Source organism: Epinephelus fuscoguttatus, linkage group LG10 (assembly GCF_011397635.1).
Source record: "Epinephelus fuscoguttatus linkage group LG10, E.fuscoguttatus.final_Chr_v1".
NCBI lineage: Eukaryota > Metazoa > Chordata > Actinopteri > Perciformes > Serranidae > Epinephelus > Epinephelus fuscoguttatus.
In genome coordinates, this window is record NC_064761.1 from 44,629,645 (window position 1) to 44,647,185 (window position 17,541).

General features: G+C 39.7%; 2 protein-coding genes across 2 annotated transcripts in view; one reads left to right on the forward strand and one right to left on the reverse strand.

Annotated features, from left to right (window-relative positions):
* Positions 1-17,541, reverse strand: part of apc2 (APC regulator of WNT signaling pathway 2) — a 56,900-nt gene that overhangs the window by 17,041 nt on the left and 22,318 nt on the right. The window contains exons 8-9 of the mRNA XM_049588234.1: positions 2,685-2,783; positions 368-770 (exon numbers count right to left, since the gene is read on the reverse strand). Of these exons, the coding sequence (XP_049444191.1) occupies positions 368-770; positions 2,685-2,783 (502 nt within the window). The remainder of the gene's footprint in view (positions 1-367; positions 771-2,684; positions 2,784-17,541) is intronic.
* On the forward strand, positions 9,234-17,429 carry LOC125895987 (E3 ubiquitin/ISG15 ligase TRIM25-like). Its single transcript, XM_049588256.1, has 6 exons — positions 9,234-9,408; positions 11,602-12,451; positions 13,524-13,641; positions 13,729-13,830; positions 13,936-13,973; positions 15,501-17,429. Exons 1-6 carry the CDS (start codon positions 9,391-9,393, stop codon positions 16,058-16,060), a joined length of 1,686 nt encoding a protein of 561 aa, XP_049444213.1. The 5' UTR covers positions 9,234-9,390; the 3' UTR covers positions 16,061-17,429.

The window sequence follows — 17,541 nt, forward strand, 5'->3', positions numbered from 1 at the left end:
AATTCAAAATTCAACTTAAGTAAAAGTGCAAAAGTTTCAGCATCAAAACATCCTGAAGTACCAGAAGTAAAAGAATCCATGATGCAGAATAATACTGTGTGTATATTATATAATCACTGACACATTAATGCTGGTAAAAGTGGAGCTCATTTTATTCACAGTAAATATCTACTAGATCTACAACAGTTCATAAACTGTGTTCTCACAAATATTTTATTTACAACAAACAAACGATGGACTGTCTCCGTCATGGTCGATGCTTTTTTCACGCTGGAGAGAACCTCATACACCAGTGGTTTTGGTTCCACCAGGATCAGAAAGAACTTCTGGTTTTGGTTACTCAGGGTTTACAGAGAATTTGACTCACCGGTAGTTTTGGATCCCCCGGGTGACGGTGTCCCGGCGTGGCTCTCGATCCAGTCCCAGCCGCTGTCGCAGTAGGTTCGGATCTGCTCCAGCATGTGCAGCACCCTCATCTCCCGGCGGGCCTGGCCCTCGTCCTGCTGGGAGTAGATGATGTTGTGGAGGGCGGCGCTGGCTCTAGATTTGGCCTCTCTGCTGCAGCCGGTTGTTGTACCGCTCGCCGCCGTCTCCCCAGGGCCACCGCTGCTCGGAGGTTCGTGCAGGATCTGGACCAGCAGGGGGACGCAGCCAGACTTCCTCATAGCGATGCAGCTGTCCTGAGAGCTGGACAGAGCCAGCAGAGTCCGAGACATCTCCTCCTTATCTCTGTTAGCGAGCATGGAGAGCAGCCAGAACACCATCTCCACCTGAGGGGGGGGGGGCATTAATAAACATGTTTCAGCCTCTAACAAATTAGAGACTTGAAACTGGTCTGTGGAACCTGTCGTTTGATCAGTTACAGGTTATTTGAGATGTTATGTGAGATAAACTATGGCCACCGAGCCGCCATGCATCACAAATATCTTAAAATATGGTGTGTATGTGCAGTTATTTAAAATTGCTTTAGATTAAATAAAGAAGTAAATATAATAAAACTATTTCGATTTTTTCATTTCTTACTTTAGATTCCAATACTGCAGCTTCCTACAAACAGTTTTTTCATACATTTTATTTTGAATCATTGTGCAAAACAGAGAAGTGCTTTTTTTAATATTAATTTAAGTTGTACAGTAAAGCCATATTTTCCTAATACCTAGTATGATATATGAACATATTAAATAAAATCTGTCCAACATCAAATGCTGATGTGATCAGCAGTATAATCAAAAAATATATTGGAGAAAGATGTGAACCGATATAAAATTGAATGTATGACAGATACAATTTAGACATAGCAGCACGTTCAGTTTGTCACACAGTAAATATATGAAAATCAAACACTGGATCAAAATATTTCCAAACATGTTGAAATGTAGAGTTTTTACACTGCTCAAAAAAATGAAGGGAACACTTAATGGTCACAGTGTGACAGGAAGTCAGTCAAACTTCAGAAAATAAATTGATTGTATATCAGTTTCAGCTGCTTTGGGTCAAATCAAAGAGATAAACAGGAAATGGTTTTACATGTGGTGTCCACAGACAGCTGATCTCTCCTTATCCTTCCTCACTGATTCTTCTCTAGTTTGGTCTTCTGCTAGAGTCCTTGGCACTACTGGTAGCATGAGGCGGCACCTGCAGCCCAATCAGGTTGATACCGGACACCAGGAGAGCTGGACAGGGCCGTAGAAGGGCATCAACCCAGCAGCAGGGCCCTGGGTTCCTCCTGGTGCAGAGGACCCTGGGTTCCTCCTGGTGCAGAGGGCCCTGGGTTCCTCCTGGTGCAGAGGGCCCTGGGTTCCTCCTGGTACAGAGGGCCCTGGGTTCCTCCTGGTGCAGAGGGCCCTGGGTTCCTCCTGGTGCAGAGGGCCCTGGGTTCCTCCTGGTGCAGAGGGCCCTGGGTTCCTCCTGGTGCAGAGGGCCCTGGGTTCCTCCTGGTACAGAGGGTCCTGGGTTCCTCCTGGTGCAGAGGGCCCTGGGTTCCTCCTGGTGCAGAGGGCCCTGGGTTCCTCCTGGTGCAGAGGGCCCTGGGTTCCTCCTGGTGCAGAGGGCCCTGGGTTCCTCCTGGTGCAGAGGGCCCTGGGTTCCTCCTGGTGCAGAGGGCCCTGGGTTCCTCCTGGTGCAGAGGGCCCTGGGTTCCTCCTGGTGCCTCATGTGTCCAGAGTGTAGACAGTTCCAGGATGATGAAGGCAGTGATGCCAATGACTGGCCCTCTCGTCCCCCTGACCTAAATCCAGCTGAGCACCTATGGGACGTTATGTATCAGTGTGTCCACCACAGACTGTCCAGGAGCTCACTGATGCCCTGATCCAGGTCTGGGAGGAGATCCCCCAGGACACCATCCTCCGACTCATCAGGAGCATGCTCAGATGTTGTCAGGAGGTCATACAGGCAGGCGGGGGCCGTACACACTACTGAGTCACATGATGAGGTGGATCAGCTGTGGTTTCAATATTTGCCTTTAATTTTCAGTGTGATTTTGAGTCCAGTTCTCAGTGTGTTGATGATCTTGGTTTCCACTGACTGTTGTTACGTCATTTTGGTCTCAACAAATTAAACATTGTACATCAATAAAGATTTTCCACTTGAATAATTCGTTCATCAACATCTGATGTGTGATTTAAATGTTCACTTCATTTTCTGAGCAGTGTAGTTTGTGTGTCAGTGATGTGTTGATGTGTCACCTTGCTGCCTCCGTCTGCAGTGGCGTCTGTTCCTGCTGCAGCAGCCGATGACGAGTTGTTGTCTGGTTCTCCAGCAGGAGGCTTCTCGGCTCCAGACAGCTGCACACACACAACACGACACACAGTTTAAACACCAAGCAGAGTGTGTGTGTTTATTCCTGTCAGAGATCGTCTACTTATATCACCAGTACATTTTAAATATGAGAACAAAGGTTGGCTGATGTGTAACTTATTATTTATTTTCCAACACAGAAACTGATATAAGGTCAGTTTGTACAAATTGTTGGAAAGTCTATATTAGGAAAAAATCCATGAGATGTACCATCTCGTGTTCAAGGGGGTCACTGACAAAAATAATAAAATATACACACACAATTTTTTTTTTTTTTTTTACCAGAAATTAAAAAAAGGATAATTAAACAATATAAAATATGGTAAAAACAAAATACAGGCAAAAATGAATCTAAAACTACTATGAAATTTAAAAAATAAATGAAATATAATATATATAATATTCCACATTAGAGTTCTTGTCAGAATGTGTGTATGAGTTTCATGGTTGACATTTTCCTTTTTGTTTCCATAGAAAAATCACAGCAGCTGCAGTGCGCTGCAGACAGCTCCTGACCTGTGCCAAAGCTAAAATATTATATATATATTTTTAACGGTATTATTATAAATCCCTTGGGTGCAGCAGGTGAGTCAGTTCTGGGCTGAACGCCAGAGAAGAAGAGGAGGAAAAAAACAACACTGACCTATTTCTGCTTTTTGTGTTTTCTGTTGTGTTGAAGAATTTCAGTTTTACCACAGAAGCACAGACACATTGACTTCCTCTTATTTCTTTACTTTTTTCACTTTGTATTATTAACAGTTTACATGTTAAGTGACAAACGATGAGACCAGTTGTCAGTGTAGATTTTTTTATAATCTGTTTCATTAGAAAAATAAATGAGTTTTAAAAAAACTTTCTGAGATTAAAAATCTGACAAAGATAACGGGGGCACATATACTGCAGTCTTTATATTTAGGCTGAAAGCTGATTTAATAAAACAAATGTAGAATAACCTCTGTATGTCAACTATATATTCATTACTCTGAATCCTTTCTGTTTGTCATTATTATTTTTGTGTTTTAATTAATTAAATTTCAGTTATTTCTGTTCTTTTTTGGGTTAAATGTCTTCATAAGACAGTTGAAGAGGTTACATCTCCAGTCTGACCTCGTGCACCCAGCTGATGATGATGAGGTTTGTTTACACGACAGAGGCGCTACAGGATGCAAAGTGAAAGTCTGATTACATGTTTGCTGTACGGTCCAGGTGTCGTCATGCTCCACTCGGGAGCAGCTGCTGAGTCAAGTGTGTAAAATTCTGTCTGGTCCAGCTCTTAATATCAAAGTGTGACCAGCAGGAATGTGTGACGTGTGTGTACAGTTTAATGCTAAATACCAATAAAGTAAATTACAAGAGAAAAAAAATTCTCTTTAATAATTAATTTATTATTATTATTTTGTCTGTTTCTGGTGTTTTCTGTTAAAGAGCGAAATCATTCACGTCGTTTCACCAGCTGGAAATATGTCTGCTGCTTTATTACAGAAACACCACAACATGTAAAACGTTCATTTCACTGCCGCCTGCTCACACACACACACACACACACACACACACACACACACAGCTCTTTGTCTGCAGACGGCCTTTGGCTCACACACACACACACACACACACACCCCGAGGCGTTGCCATGGAGACAGGATGGAGAGAGGGGGGATGAAAGCTTTGATACGACTCTCTGAGGATTTCAGTCTGTGAATCCAAATGAAGCCGTCGGTGTGTGTGTGTGTGTGTGTGTGGACCTGGATATTTTCTCCTGTGTGTTTGCGCCTCAGTCTGTGGCTCTGATCCAAACCTCCTCCATTAAACAAGCAGCTGCACACATGACCACAAAATGGACGCCAGCGAGACGAGACGAGCAGAAACACGATCGCTTTGCTTGATCTGCTTTTCACCGTCAGGACTCGGCAGCAGCAGCAGAGACAGATACCTGCTACCTCCGGACATCACGTCCCGTCAGCCTCACTCTGTTCTCTACACTCAAACTGTACGATTCACATAAACAACTCTATCGATAAACCAACACATGCAGGACGAGCTGAGAACAAACATGAGCTCAAGTGTGAGGATCTGCTGCTTTTCTTTGACTCAGTAAATCTTCTAATAAACGAGCTGTGTGAAGACGTCTCTTTGGACCATGGGAACATTTGTGTTTTTAAATCAAACATTTAATCAACAACATCGTCAGCAGATTAATCAGTAACAACCTACAGCTGTTGGTGACATGGCTGTCAGAAAATACATTAAATATTAACCCAGAACAACTCTGTCATTTTAACTTGTGCCATCTCGTGCTTTACATGACTGAACCTTTACATGAAGGTTGTGCTTCACTGGAACCTGAAGAACATCAAACTGATAACTGATTAAACCATAAATCAAACTACATGTTTTTATATCAGGTAACTTTATGTATCTGCAGTGTTGTATGCTTTGTGCTCATCATACAGTGATACTGAAAATGAGTTCATAAACAAACAAACTTCTGTCGGGGGTCTGGGCACGGGTGGATTATGAGACCAGCGTTGGGCGCTTTTTTTTATTATTATGTTTTTTTCCTCCTCCTATTCCAACTTTAAATATATATTTTCTGAAACATATTCAGAAAAAACAAAAAAACAAACTGAAGCTCCATCCAAAACTGAATCTGTGTCACTATTCAGGATATAAAGGACAGGAGTGAATAAATCTGTGTCACCGGCCCAAAGCTGGCCCAGGCCTGATTATCTGTGGGTCTATTTTGGACCAGGTGGACTCCGTCCTCTGGTCACCTCTCTGATCAGGTGTCTCGTGTTTCCTAGTTTATGCACGCTGAAATTCAGGTGTGTTGTTTTACATATTTAGGAAACATTAAGTAGGAACAGTCTTCAGTGAGTTGTGTGAATCATCAGGAATAACAGGAACTCCAATGCATCAAAACATTGTTTTCTAGTTGGAGCCGCGTTTGCCTCGTTTTCAAACTGTATGCTTTGACTAAAATGAACAATGACAGCAATATAGTCCACGATGAGCAGCGCTAAAATCAACCTGCGTAGTTGTCCCTCCATTGTGACATTAGAAAGTGTCACATTTATCTTGCAAGTGTACTCTTCTTCAACGTTTGCTTTACTTCCTGGATTTTTCCCACATGGAAATTCTGACCAATCAAGAGCAGCTTTCTCACACAAGGCATTTGATCTGGTCCTCTTGTAAATGCTGCCGTGAGAACACCAACCAACTCTAGGCAATTATACAACTTTGGAACAACATGAGTCCCTGATTCAGACCAGAGGAGACCACTCTAGGGCTGACAGCAGCCTGAGAGAAATGTAGCTGTTGAATCATGTTCCAACTCTGAGAGCAGCTCAAACTAAACTCTGCTCAGTCCACAGTAGAAACCTGAGAGACAGACAACCTGAGGACACATAAAACTGAAACTGTCTGCAGGGACGGAAACAATGACTGTGTGTTATGTATGGTGTTGTTTGTGTGAACTGAGCCTTTAAGAGTAAAACAGCTGGTGTTAGCTTGTCTCTGTGACGGAGACGTTTTCATGTCTCTGCTGCCTCGTTGTTATTCTCAGAGGGAAGCCGAGCAGCAGAAAGGACGAACCCACTCTCTTTCTTTATCTCAGACACTCTCGCTCGCTGCCAACCCTGCAGCCTGGCAACAGCCAATCACAGCTCGGCTCTGAGACCTGGTTTCTCTGCATAGCAACGAGCCGAGATGGGGAGCAAAGAGGAGGAGGAGGAAAGCTGTCTACATATTTTTAATCAGGTTCTCCTGAACCAGAACCTTCATGTAAAGAACCCTCAAGAACAGCCAAATTAAAATGACAGTGTAAGAGTCTGGTTTCATATTTCACATCTTTTCTCACAGCCACAGGTTTAACTAACTGCTACATGTTATTATTGATTAATCTGCTGAATACGCTGTCAGTTAATGTCAATTAAAACCAATTTTCTGTTGATAACTTACTGATTAATCAAATAATGTTTGGTTTTATTTAGTCCCAGTGAATCACACAAGAAGTTTATCATTATTGTCTGTATATTAAATTGCGACTGATAGTTCAGTCTCTGTTTTCAGATTTATTTTATTCTAGTTATTGTTTATTATTTAAGGATTTACTTTTGTGTTTTTGTTTCCTACTCTCCTAATTTCTTCTGTGATTAATGTGACACTGATACTCTCAGTGCCGGAGGGAGTACAGAGATCTTTTACCTCAGCAGACGCAGTAGTACCAAGTTAAAGCAATTTAAAGATTTACTTTAGTAAAAATACAAAAGTGTTTTAAAAACATCACCACAAGTAAAAGCATTCAATATGTAGAATAATATATATGGTATTATTGTATTATAATTAGTGATGCATTAATGTATTGATCAGGTAAAGGTGGAGCTCATTTTAATGAATTTATGTACTGCTGGTTCGTTTCATCTATGATAATACATCATCACTGGTTATATTTTGAATTAATAATCTGATTCTGTGAACAAACTAAAGCTGTCAGGTAAATAAAGTGCTCTGAGATGTAGTGGAGTTCCTTTAAAATTGTACCTAAATACAGCACTTGACTAACTACTGAGTCACTTTCCACCTCTGGAGTTCCTCAAGGCTCTGTTCTGGGTCCACTGTTTGTTCCACTGAAATGATTTCTCTGAGTCAGATATGAAGATATAATGGTCCAATGTAGTCCAACAGCCTTACTAATCCTCTTGCCGCCTTAATGTGTGTGTTAATGTGCTGTGTGTGTGTGTGTGTGTCCTAATTCCATACTGTTTTTATTTCCAATCACCTTCTACAATAAATGAATAAATAAATAAATAAATAAATAGATAAATTACTATCTATCTATCTATCTATCTATCTATCTTAATGATATTATTGATTGTTATATTTATTTAGATATTTGTTTTGAATATTAAATAAATGTTTTCCAGTCAGAGCTGTTTTTCCTAATCGATATGATCATCTTTTTTATTTTTCCAATTCAAACTTTGTTTCGCTGCTTTGAAGGTCCAGTGTGCGGGATTTAGTGACATCTAGTGTTTAGGAGCAGAACTTACGTTTCCCCTATGTGCCAAAGGTGTAGGAGAACTACAGAGGCAAAAATGTGAAAACGTGAATGTCTCTTTCTAGAGCCAGCGTTTGATTTGTCCGCTCTGGGCCACTGAACATGGCGGTGCAACATGGCGTCCTCTGTGGACGAGGACCTACTCCCTATGTAGATATAAACGTCTCATTCTGAAGGAACAAAAACATTATTCTTATTTTAAAGTGATAATAAACTTAAAAAAAAAAAAAACATAGTTAAGAATATTATATTCCATTTCTGCAAATAGATGCCCCTAAAATCTGCATACTGGACCTTTAAGCTTCTTAAATGTTTTTAATAAATGAATTTAAATACTCACATGTTGTTTTTGACTGCCTTATCGTAACACTTTGTGTAAATGTGTACAAAAAGTATGACTATTGTTTATTTTTATTGTATGTTTTTCATGACTCATTTTTGTTTTGTAGGTCAAAAGTCACATTAAGTTCAGCCTGCTAAATAATTAATGAGCACAGCTGAGATGATTCATTATTCATAAAGTCAGGCCTCGCCCCTCCTCCACCTGATTTCACTGGGTCAGTTGCTTCACTTTTTATTTACAAGATCTGTTTTAACAGTGCAGAGTTCAACTGTCCCAAATTAACAAACACAACTTTCATCACAGCTGTTTGCTAACACGTTAGCAACAGCTACTTAAAATATGTCAGAGGTATTGATGATGGACTGCTGAAAACAAGCTGACAAAAATTCATGCAGCTTTAACCAACATTTCTTTCTTTGTTTTATACAAACATTTATATAATTTTACTCACGCAAACCCTCATTCACTACAATCATTTGTGGCTTAAGAGCCTTAATCCACAGCAAACCTTTTGTATGATAATACAGAAACTATGGATGCAAATAAAACAAACTCAAACCCAACTAAACCAAATGATATCTAAACTCCACCGTAATCCTCAAAAACTAAACCAAACTGGAGCATTAAGATTCATTATTGATTTTTGAAATGTAGGATTTTTCAGTAGTGGAAAATTGTAGTTTGACAGAAACTTTCCAGAAAATTGACTTTTTAAAATTTAGCTGTGGTTACAATAAATATTGGTAGAATAAAAATGCTGTCACTTTTGCAGAGAGGTTTGTGGTTTTAAAAGAAGAGGCGAGAGTGCAGTATACACAGCATAAAGTGGATTAAATGGCTGTAAGAATACACCACATTCTAACCTAATCCAAGTCCTTTTGAAAAAAGCTCTTTACAGAAGTGCAGAGCAGCTGAATTTTCACTCTGGAAGGATTGTTCCTCATCTTTGTCAAAAGCAGAAACACCCAGAGAGGAACAACTCAAACTTCTGCACACGTCAGCCAATCAGCAGCTGAGCAGTCAAAGTGAAATATGGAGACAAACTGGTCGGACCAGAAACATGTTCAGCCAAGTGACAGAATGTCGACAGTTCCTTTAAACACAGAGAGAGAGACAGAGATTACAGGCACAACACTCTGGATTTAAGGTTTTAAGTCACTTTGCTGTGTTTTTAAAGGACGAGTCAGACACAGACATGGAGCCTGAAGCAGCTGTAAGTATCTGACTGAGACACTCTGATTGATCCAGATTATCAGATTCATTCTAAACAAGTCTGATCATGAACTGAGAGGTGTGGAGAGCTCAATGTAGGTGTATTGTTAGATCTGAGAAAAACAAATCTGTGACAGTTTTGAACCAATCATTAACCAGGCTTTATGGCTCCAGCTTCTCTTATTGTTGGATTTTCTGCTTGTCACTGTTTCACATTATTAAATTATCAAAATTTGGACTGTTGGTCAGACTGGATAAGCAGTTTGGAAATGTGACATATTGCATTGAGGGAATCCTGCAGTTTACATGCGATGGACTGAACAGGATGAATCTACAGTCGTGCTCACAGCTCAATGAGGCTGTGCTTTAACACAGCGGTGCTTTGGGGTAAATGCTAACATCAGCATGCTAACATGTTCACATCGACTGATTGTGTGAGAGACAAGAGGTTTTTAAAGCGGTCAAGAAAAACTTCTGAGTATTACCAACATCTTTCACTGACATTGTTGCCATGTATTTGAGCCTTATGTTACATGACACTTCCTAAAATAACTCCTCCCAAAGCCTAAAAAAGGACTCTGATCTAGGCTGTTATGAATTTTGTCATGGTCAAGGTCAAAGGTCACCACTTCACACAACATAGTTGAGAAATAGCTTGTTTTTCTTTGTTTTTTTTGTTTTTTTTACAATACATGTAGAGGAGTAACATTACAGCATTTGGATCTCAGTTGTAGTGAGGTACAATTGTAAAGTAGCATAAAATGTAAAAAGCAAAGGAGAAGTACCTGAACACCTATATAAATATGTATGTTCATACTGAACTTTCTCTGTTGTAAGCAGATCATTTAAATTGTGGTGTTCCCCAAGGCTCAATTCTCAGCCCAGTGTTTGTTCTATTCAAATGCTTTCCCTGAGTAAGATATGCATTAATATACTTACTGTAATCAAGCAATTTAACAGCTTAACTAATCTTGAAGAAATCTTGGTGTAATTCGATTTATGTAGCTCTTACATGATTCAATGATATATTTATTTTTTATTTTATACATGTGTTTTCACAATGTTTTAAACTAGATGAAAACAAAGGACTCTAATTTATCTGAATTATTAATCTTATTTATGGTCAAGGTCAGAGAGCACTACCCTCACACAACATAGTCAACAAATGGCTTGTTGTAATTTACCAAAGTCAATGTCACAATGTAAAAAGTATGTTTGCCTCTGAACTGTAGTAAGGTAAAGGTATAAAGCAGTACATAAAAAAAAGCAAAGGAGAAGTACGTGAACACCTATATACATATGTATGTTCATACTGAATTTTCTCTGTTGGCTGCAGATCATTTAATTGTGGTGTTCTCCAAGGCTCTATTCTCAGTCTTCTGTTTGTTCTATTCAAATGCTTTCCCTGAGTAAGATATGCATTTTTATGTTTATTGTAATCAAATAATTTTAATACCCTGGCTAATCTTGAAGAAATTGTTGTGTAATTCGATTTAGGCAGATCTATGATGATACATTTATTTTTCTATTACATGTGTTTTCACAATATTCTACACTAGCCGAAAACAAAGGACTCTATCTTAATTATTATTCTTATTCGTTGTCAAAGTCAAAGAGCACCACCCTCACACAACAGAGTCAACAAATGGCTTGTGTTTATGTACCAAAAACAAATGAAGCGGTACGTTTGCCTCTGAAGTGTAGTAAGACAGAAGTTTAACGTGGCATTATATTTAAAAAGCACAGTAAAACCTCCCTGAAAAATTAAAGAAATACATATGTTCATACTGAACCTTCTCTGTTGTATACAGCTCAGTTTATTTGTGGTGTTCCCCAAGGCTCTATTCTTGGTCCACTGTTTGTTCTATTTAAATGCTTCCTCTGAGTCAGATATGCATTTATGTGTTCAACTGTAATTCAATAATTTCAACAGCCTAACTAATCTTGGAGAAATGTCGGTGTACTTCGGATTATGCAGATCTTTGATGATACATTTTCATGTTATTCTAAACTAAACAAGAAAAAAAGGACTCTATCCTATTTTATAATCTTATTCATGGTCAAAGTCAGAGGTCACTGCTCTCACACAACAGAGTCAACAAATAACTAGTCTTTATGAATGTGAATGGAAGAGAATTTCTTTTGTAAATGGTAATGTAATTCTACTTTATTCCATATTTATCTGATGATACAGGTGTTCTCTGAAGTCTCCAACGATACAAACAAACGAATAAGTCCTGCTGAGGAACCTTTGCAGGAAAAAGACCAGGAAGAAATATGTCCCCAAGGGGATGAGGTGACCAACGGATGTGACCCTGAAGAACAAAAGCACAAAAACATGGGGACAAAAGATCTTCTACTAACGAATCAGATGGATAAACGGTCCATAAGCCCGCTGAGTTTTCTCAAAGAGGACTTCAGCCAGTTTAAGGAAGAAGTGTTGAAGGTGTTCAGGGACAAAGATACAAACCCAACAAGTCAGGCAGAAAATAAACCTGCCACCAGTACACTCTGCCTCCTGAGAGAAGACCTGAGCCAGTTTAAAGAGGATGTGACCAGCGTCTTCAGCTCGTCTAAAAAGCCCACAGATCCTAAAACCAGTCAGCCAGCAGAGAAGACCATCAACCGTCTGAGCTTTCTTAATTTTAAGGAAGACCTCTCTAATGTCTTCAGAATCGGTCTTTCAAAAGACAGAGACAACAGGGACGTCACTGCACAGGAAGACTCATCCAACACCTTCAAGATAAAACCTGAGAGGGTCGATGAGCCCTTTTTACAGAGTCTGTTCAGAAAGCCTTCTGAAAAAGCAGAGAACGGTCAGGAAGTTAAACAGACATTTTCAGAGACGAGCAAGGAACAAATGGATGCTGGTTTTAGGGGAAACCTCTCAGAGCAGAACAAAGAGACAGTTGATACCCAGAAAATCAACAACATGAAAGATGACATGGAGGACAGTGAAGTGGATATTACTCTCTCTGAGGAGAAAACTCAAAGTCTCTATGAAACACAACAAACTCAGGAGGTGATTCCTACATCACAGGCAGGTAGGCTTGCTGTTTTTCACTGTAAAACTTTATGGAGAAACCCATCACTTCAGATCAAAGCGTCTCAATCCAGATCATCCCTTAAATCCCCATAAATGTGTTTTACTTAAACTTTACGTCACAGCATCAGGTACAATCTTAGCCCTGCGCTGTAAATCCACGTTCATAAGCAAATTTTTGGATAAATTCAACAACTGATCAAACAGAAAGGATGAAAAATAAGAATTAAGTTTTGGGTGTAGCTTTAGAAAGTTAAAGACCTGATGTTACTTCCTGTGTAGGCTCAGTTCCACCAGTTTATTAATTATTTGAAACTTTGGCCACCTTTAACAAACATCTGACAGTATAACACCATATAAATTACAGAAAATAAGGAAAAACATCAGTCCCCTTTAAAACACTGTTTGGCTGCATTTCTTGGTGAGTTACTGCCCCCTGCAGATCAGGACATAACAAAATTTCCCCATAATGCTATTAATCCTCCATGAGAGCAACTAGCGGAGAAACAACAATAGCCACTGGGTTTTCACTGAGTCCCATCTCTTTCCTGATCAACTGAGCCAAATTGGTTGGTAAATTAAACTTTAACCAAACCCCGTGGGAAGGACGGCAAACACATCCTTTATTTCAATAAAAGCTTTCAGTGCAGCCGTTTGCTCTGCTTTTAAAGAAAACGTACATTCCAGTTTGTTCAACACATTTACCATTGCAGTTTCAAAATCAGTAGCCATGTTGGTTGTTTATGAAATGCTTTCACTCCGCTCCTTGTCCCTCCTATTCTCCTATGACGTGATTTCAAATAACCTGTCCCAAAGTAATAAACGGTTGTGATTGGCCCGGTAAGCTTTAACCGATGCCAGAATGCGCCTTAATGATTGCATGGCCAGACTGATCTGCAGAGCAAAACTGAATATGAGCTTGCGAGATCAGGATGGTTTCACCAGGCTACACCAGCCCAAAATCAACATTTTTCTGTGGGCTGTATTCAAACAGACATGACGCTACATCAGAAAACTTTCCCCTATTATTTCACAGTGCGTCACATGAATGCTAATTTATATGAACTTTACAGCTGAGCGGAAATGTGAGAGTGAAGGGTCGAGTGAGGATTCCCCTGTGGTGTCAGCAGAAGATGAGAGGATAAACAAAGAAGAAGAAGAAAAAGAAGAAGAACCACGACAGGAAGAACCAGAAGAAGAAGAAGAAGAAGAAGAAGAAGAAAAAGAAGAAAAAGAAGAAGAACCAAAAGAAGAAGAACCACGACAGGAAGAACCAGAAGAAGAAGGAGAAGAAAAGCCATCAGAGACTGTTCCCTGGGAACCTCTGTCCTCTCAGTTCAACCTTTTCAGTCTCAGAGACCCAAACAAAGACGACACAAGGTGAGTTGAACAAAAGGTAACATTTTGTTTACAGTACAGTCTAAAAATAAAATGTTATCTGTCATGTTCAGCTGTATGATATCGTGGTTATTCCTGCTCTTGCAGGAGTACGCCGGGAGGAGACTTGTGGTCAGTGAAGAACTGTAAGCTCACATAGTTTTTATTTTATCTGTCTGATTCTTATATCAAGGATTTCTTCTACATTTCGTCTCTCTGGGTCTGTAATAAACAGTACAGCATCGTCTGCATAGAGTTTGAACATTTACTAACAGAGAGTGGTGGGCTGAATGCTACATGAAAAACAGAGTAATTGTGGTTATTAATACAGATTTAAGGTCTGTTATCCAAGTTCACAACTTTGCTTTGTTATTAAGCCCAAATACTATTTAACACTTTCCCCGCCATTTTGAAGTTTCCAGCCACCGCCAACATTTTTGATGGTGTTCACTAATCTTCCAAGAACCAGTGAATAATTTGCTTGATGACTATGTAAAGAGTATATACATGAAACTAAATTAGAGACCTTCTGTTTTTAAACACAAACATTTTTTATTCTATCTTAATCCATTTCTTTTTTATCAACACTTGAATTTGTGCATTTTCATTATAAAATCAATTTCACATTCACATTTTTAAATTTTTCTTATTTTCTGACGTTAGTTTGAATTGTATAAATGAAAATAATAATACAAATTATTATTATAATAATAATTATTATTATTATAATGATATTAAAAATAATATTCTCTTTGAGGTATAGCTGAACACATTGTGACGTTCAGTGATCTGTTGTCCATGTGTCACTGTCACCATCATGGAGATCCTGTTTTGTATGTTGATCAAAACAGGAAGTGTCGGAGTCTGAGTCCATTGCCGGCATTTTAGTGCAGTTTACAAACTGCTACATCTTCCCCCGGTTTCTAGTGGATCTTCATCTTCATATGTTTTTGGACACCGCAGTGCTGCTCTGTTTCACAAGATGTTTAACAGTGCCCCCTATCTTATAACAGTGAAAACACAAATTGACGGAATATCTCATAAATGTCGGGGAAGAGTTGTGTCATAAATGATGGAAAATCTGGTCAATGGCGGGGAAAGTGTTAATAATCAGGTTCTGTGTAGATATTACATTTTTCCACTGCCAATCACAATTGACCGCAGCCGACCCCTGAACTCAGCTATACTTTCATTCAAGGAAAACACATTATAACACATTATGTTGATGAAGCGATAACAAAGACATATCTTGATATATTACCTCAGAGGATCAGCCATAAAAATTAAATTAGAGCACCACTAAAAATAATTTGTCTGCTTCAGATAATCTGATAATTATTTGTTGATCTGAAGGTTATTAGTTAAAATCATTGTTAGAAGCCACTTGCTTTGTATTAGCAGAGACTCAGGTGCACTGATTTCTCATATTTAGAGCTACAACTAATAATTATTCTAGCTTCTCGGCAGTGATGAGATTGATCAATTTTGTGTATAAAATCTGAAAAATCCATCATGACTCTTCGGTTTGTTTAGTCTGGCTAAGCATCTAAAACTATAATTTATACAACATGAAACAGAAAAGCAGAAGGAGCCACAGGAGAGTTACGTCAGCATGTCTTCAAATATCAAAATTAATTGCTGTATCAACTTATCTTCCTTGTTTTGTCCCCTAGTTGCCTGTTATTTGACCTTAGACCCCAACACTGCCAACTCAGAGCTCCACCTGACCGAGTGCAACAGGACGGCAACTCGCAAGTGGTCGGACCACTGGCCCTCAGACCACCCGGATCGGTTTGAGCGCTGCCCTCAGGTTCTTTGCAGAGAGGGGCTGCTGGACTCGGTGTACTGGGAGGTGGAGTGGAAAGGCGGCGCTGACATCGGCGTCACCTACAACAACATCTCCAGAAATGGAGACATGGCAAGCTGTCTGCTGGGACACAATAAGCGGTCCTGGAGTCTGGAGTGTTCAGAGGGAAGCTACACACCATGCCACCGTAACAAGAGGTTCAAGTCCTGCTCACCCCGACCCTTCACACACAGAGTCGGGGTTTACCTGGACTGGTCTGCAGGATCTCTGTCTTTCTACTGCATCTCTCAGGACACCATGGTCCACCTTCACACCTTCACCGCCAGCTTCACTGAGCCCCTGTACCCGGGGTTCTGGGTCTGGGCCTATGACGGCTCAGTGTCGCTGTGTCAGGTGGAGCTAGACTGGGAAAGACTGCTGCAGTGAACCAGTGAGAGCACTCTCCTGAGAAAGGGTGTTCTGGGTAATCACAGGTCGCAGAGGATCACAGAGGAGCAGATTCAAGCATCAAGCCAGCTGACTGGTTGATTCAGTGGCTGTCGGCAGGTGCAGGTAAACATTGTGCTCAAAATCTGCGCATAAAAAAAAAAGAAACCATGTTTGTGTCTCTGGATCAGCCCCTGAGCCTGTTCACCTCTACTCAGCCCAGAGACACAAGTTACAGCTTTAAAGTCCCGTTACGTCACAAAGTGAAGTTCAACTGGTACGTCTCACTTTGCAACACACGTGCGACATTAATGACTGCCAACGTCATTTGCAAATATGTTAAACAAGTCTTTTTGAGACAACAGGCAGCGGCTGGATCTTTACATATCACACACTTTATGATTTTATCTGCCAACCCTGCCTGGAACAGACGTGGTCCAACTGGCTCTCATCAGTCATCACAAATCAGATTCATCATCAGAGACTCGTCCACCTTAAGCTGACATAACAGCTATAATTCCACCTTAAAATCTAAAGAACGGGACCTAATGTGCAATAATGGGTCAACAAAGGAAATATCAGGGATAATTCAGCTTCTGAACAAAGAACACTGAAGGAATTCCAACTAGGAGAAGTTTCAGCTGGTAACAATCTACAATCCTCACTGATAGATGATACTAAATCCTCCTAGCTCTGACACACTGGACCTTTGACCATGCACTGTTTAACTCTTACACTAACTTTGCTTTGAACTGTACAAACAGATTTTTTAAGTAAACATATTATATTTACTACAGCAGTATTTACTACATTATATATACTACTGTTTAAATTTCTTATATTTTCACGTATCTTTCCTCTCTTGCAAGGAGCACCTGTAACATAAATAATTTCCCCTCGGGGATCAATAAATTATTTCTGATTCTGATTCTGATTATCATCCATACTGGTGACCTTTCTGTGTCACTGTATGTACTGCACCATGCCACCCTTATCTTATCTTATCTTATCTTATCTTAGCTTAGCTTAAAGAAGTCTGAGATTCAGTGTTGAAAATCAACTTTATGGATTCAGGATTTCAGATTCTACCGGCCACCATTCTGTTATCACACTTTTGTGTGCACTAACTTTAGTGTTTCGTTTGTCTGGACAAAGAAAAAAAAAGACTAATCCACACTGTTCACATAAAAAGCATCAGTCTGATATTTAATTTAATGCTTGTCAATGTTTTATTCCCTCACACAGACACACACCCAAGCAAAAAAAAAGTATCATTATTATTATTATCAATAATAATGATACCCGTGGTGGGGAGGTTAATAAAATTCACGGGTGCTAATTTTCAACCCTGCTGAGATTCTTCTGAATGTAAAAGACAGAACTCCAAACAGCCTCTTCTTTGTTTGTTTACTCTGTTTGTTTCTGATGCAGAAAATTTATAAAGCTTTATCTATATTTACTGCCTGCTGTTGTGTGTGTGT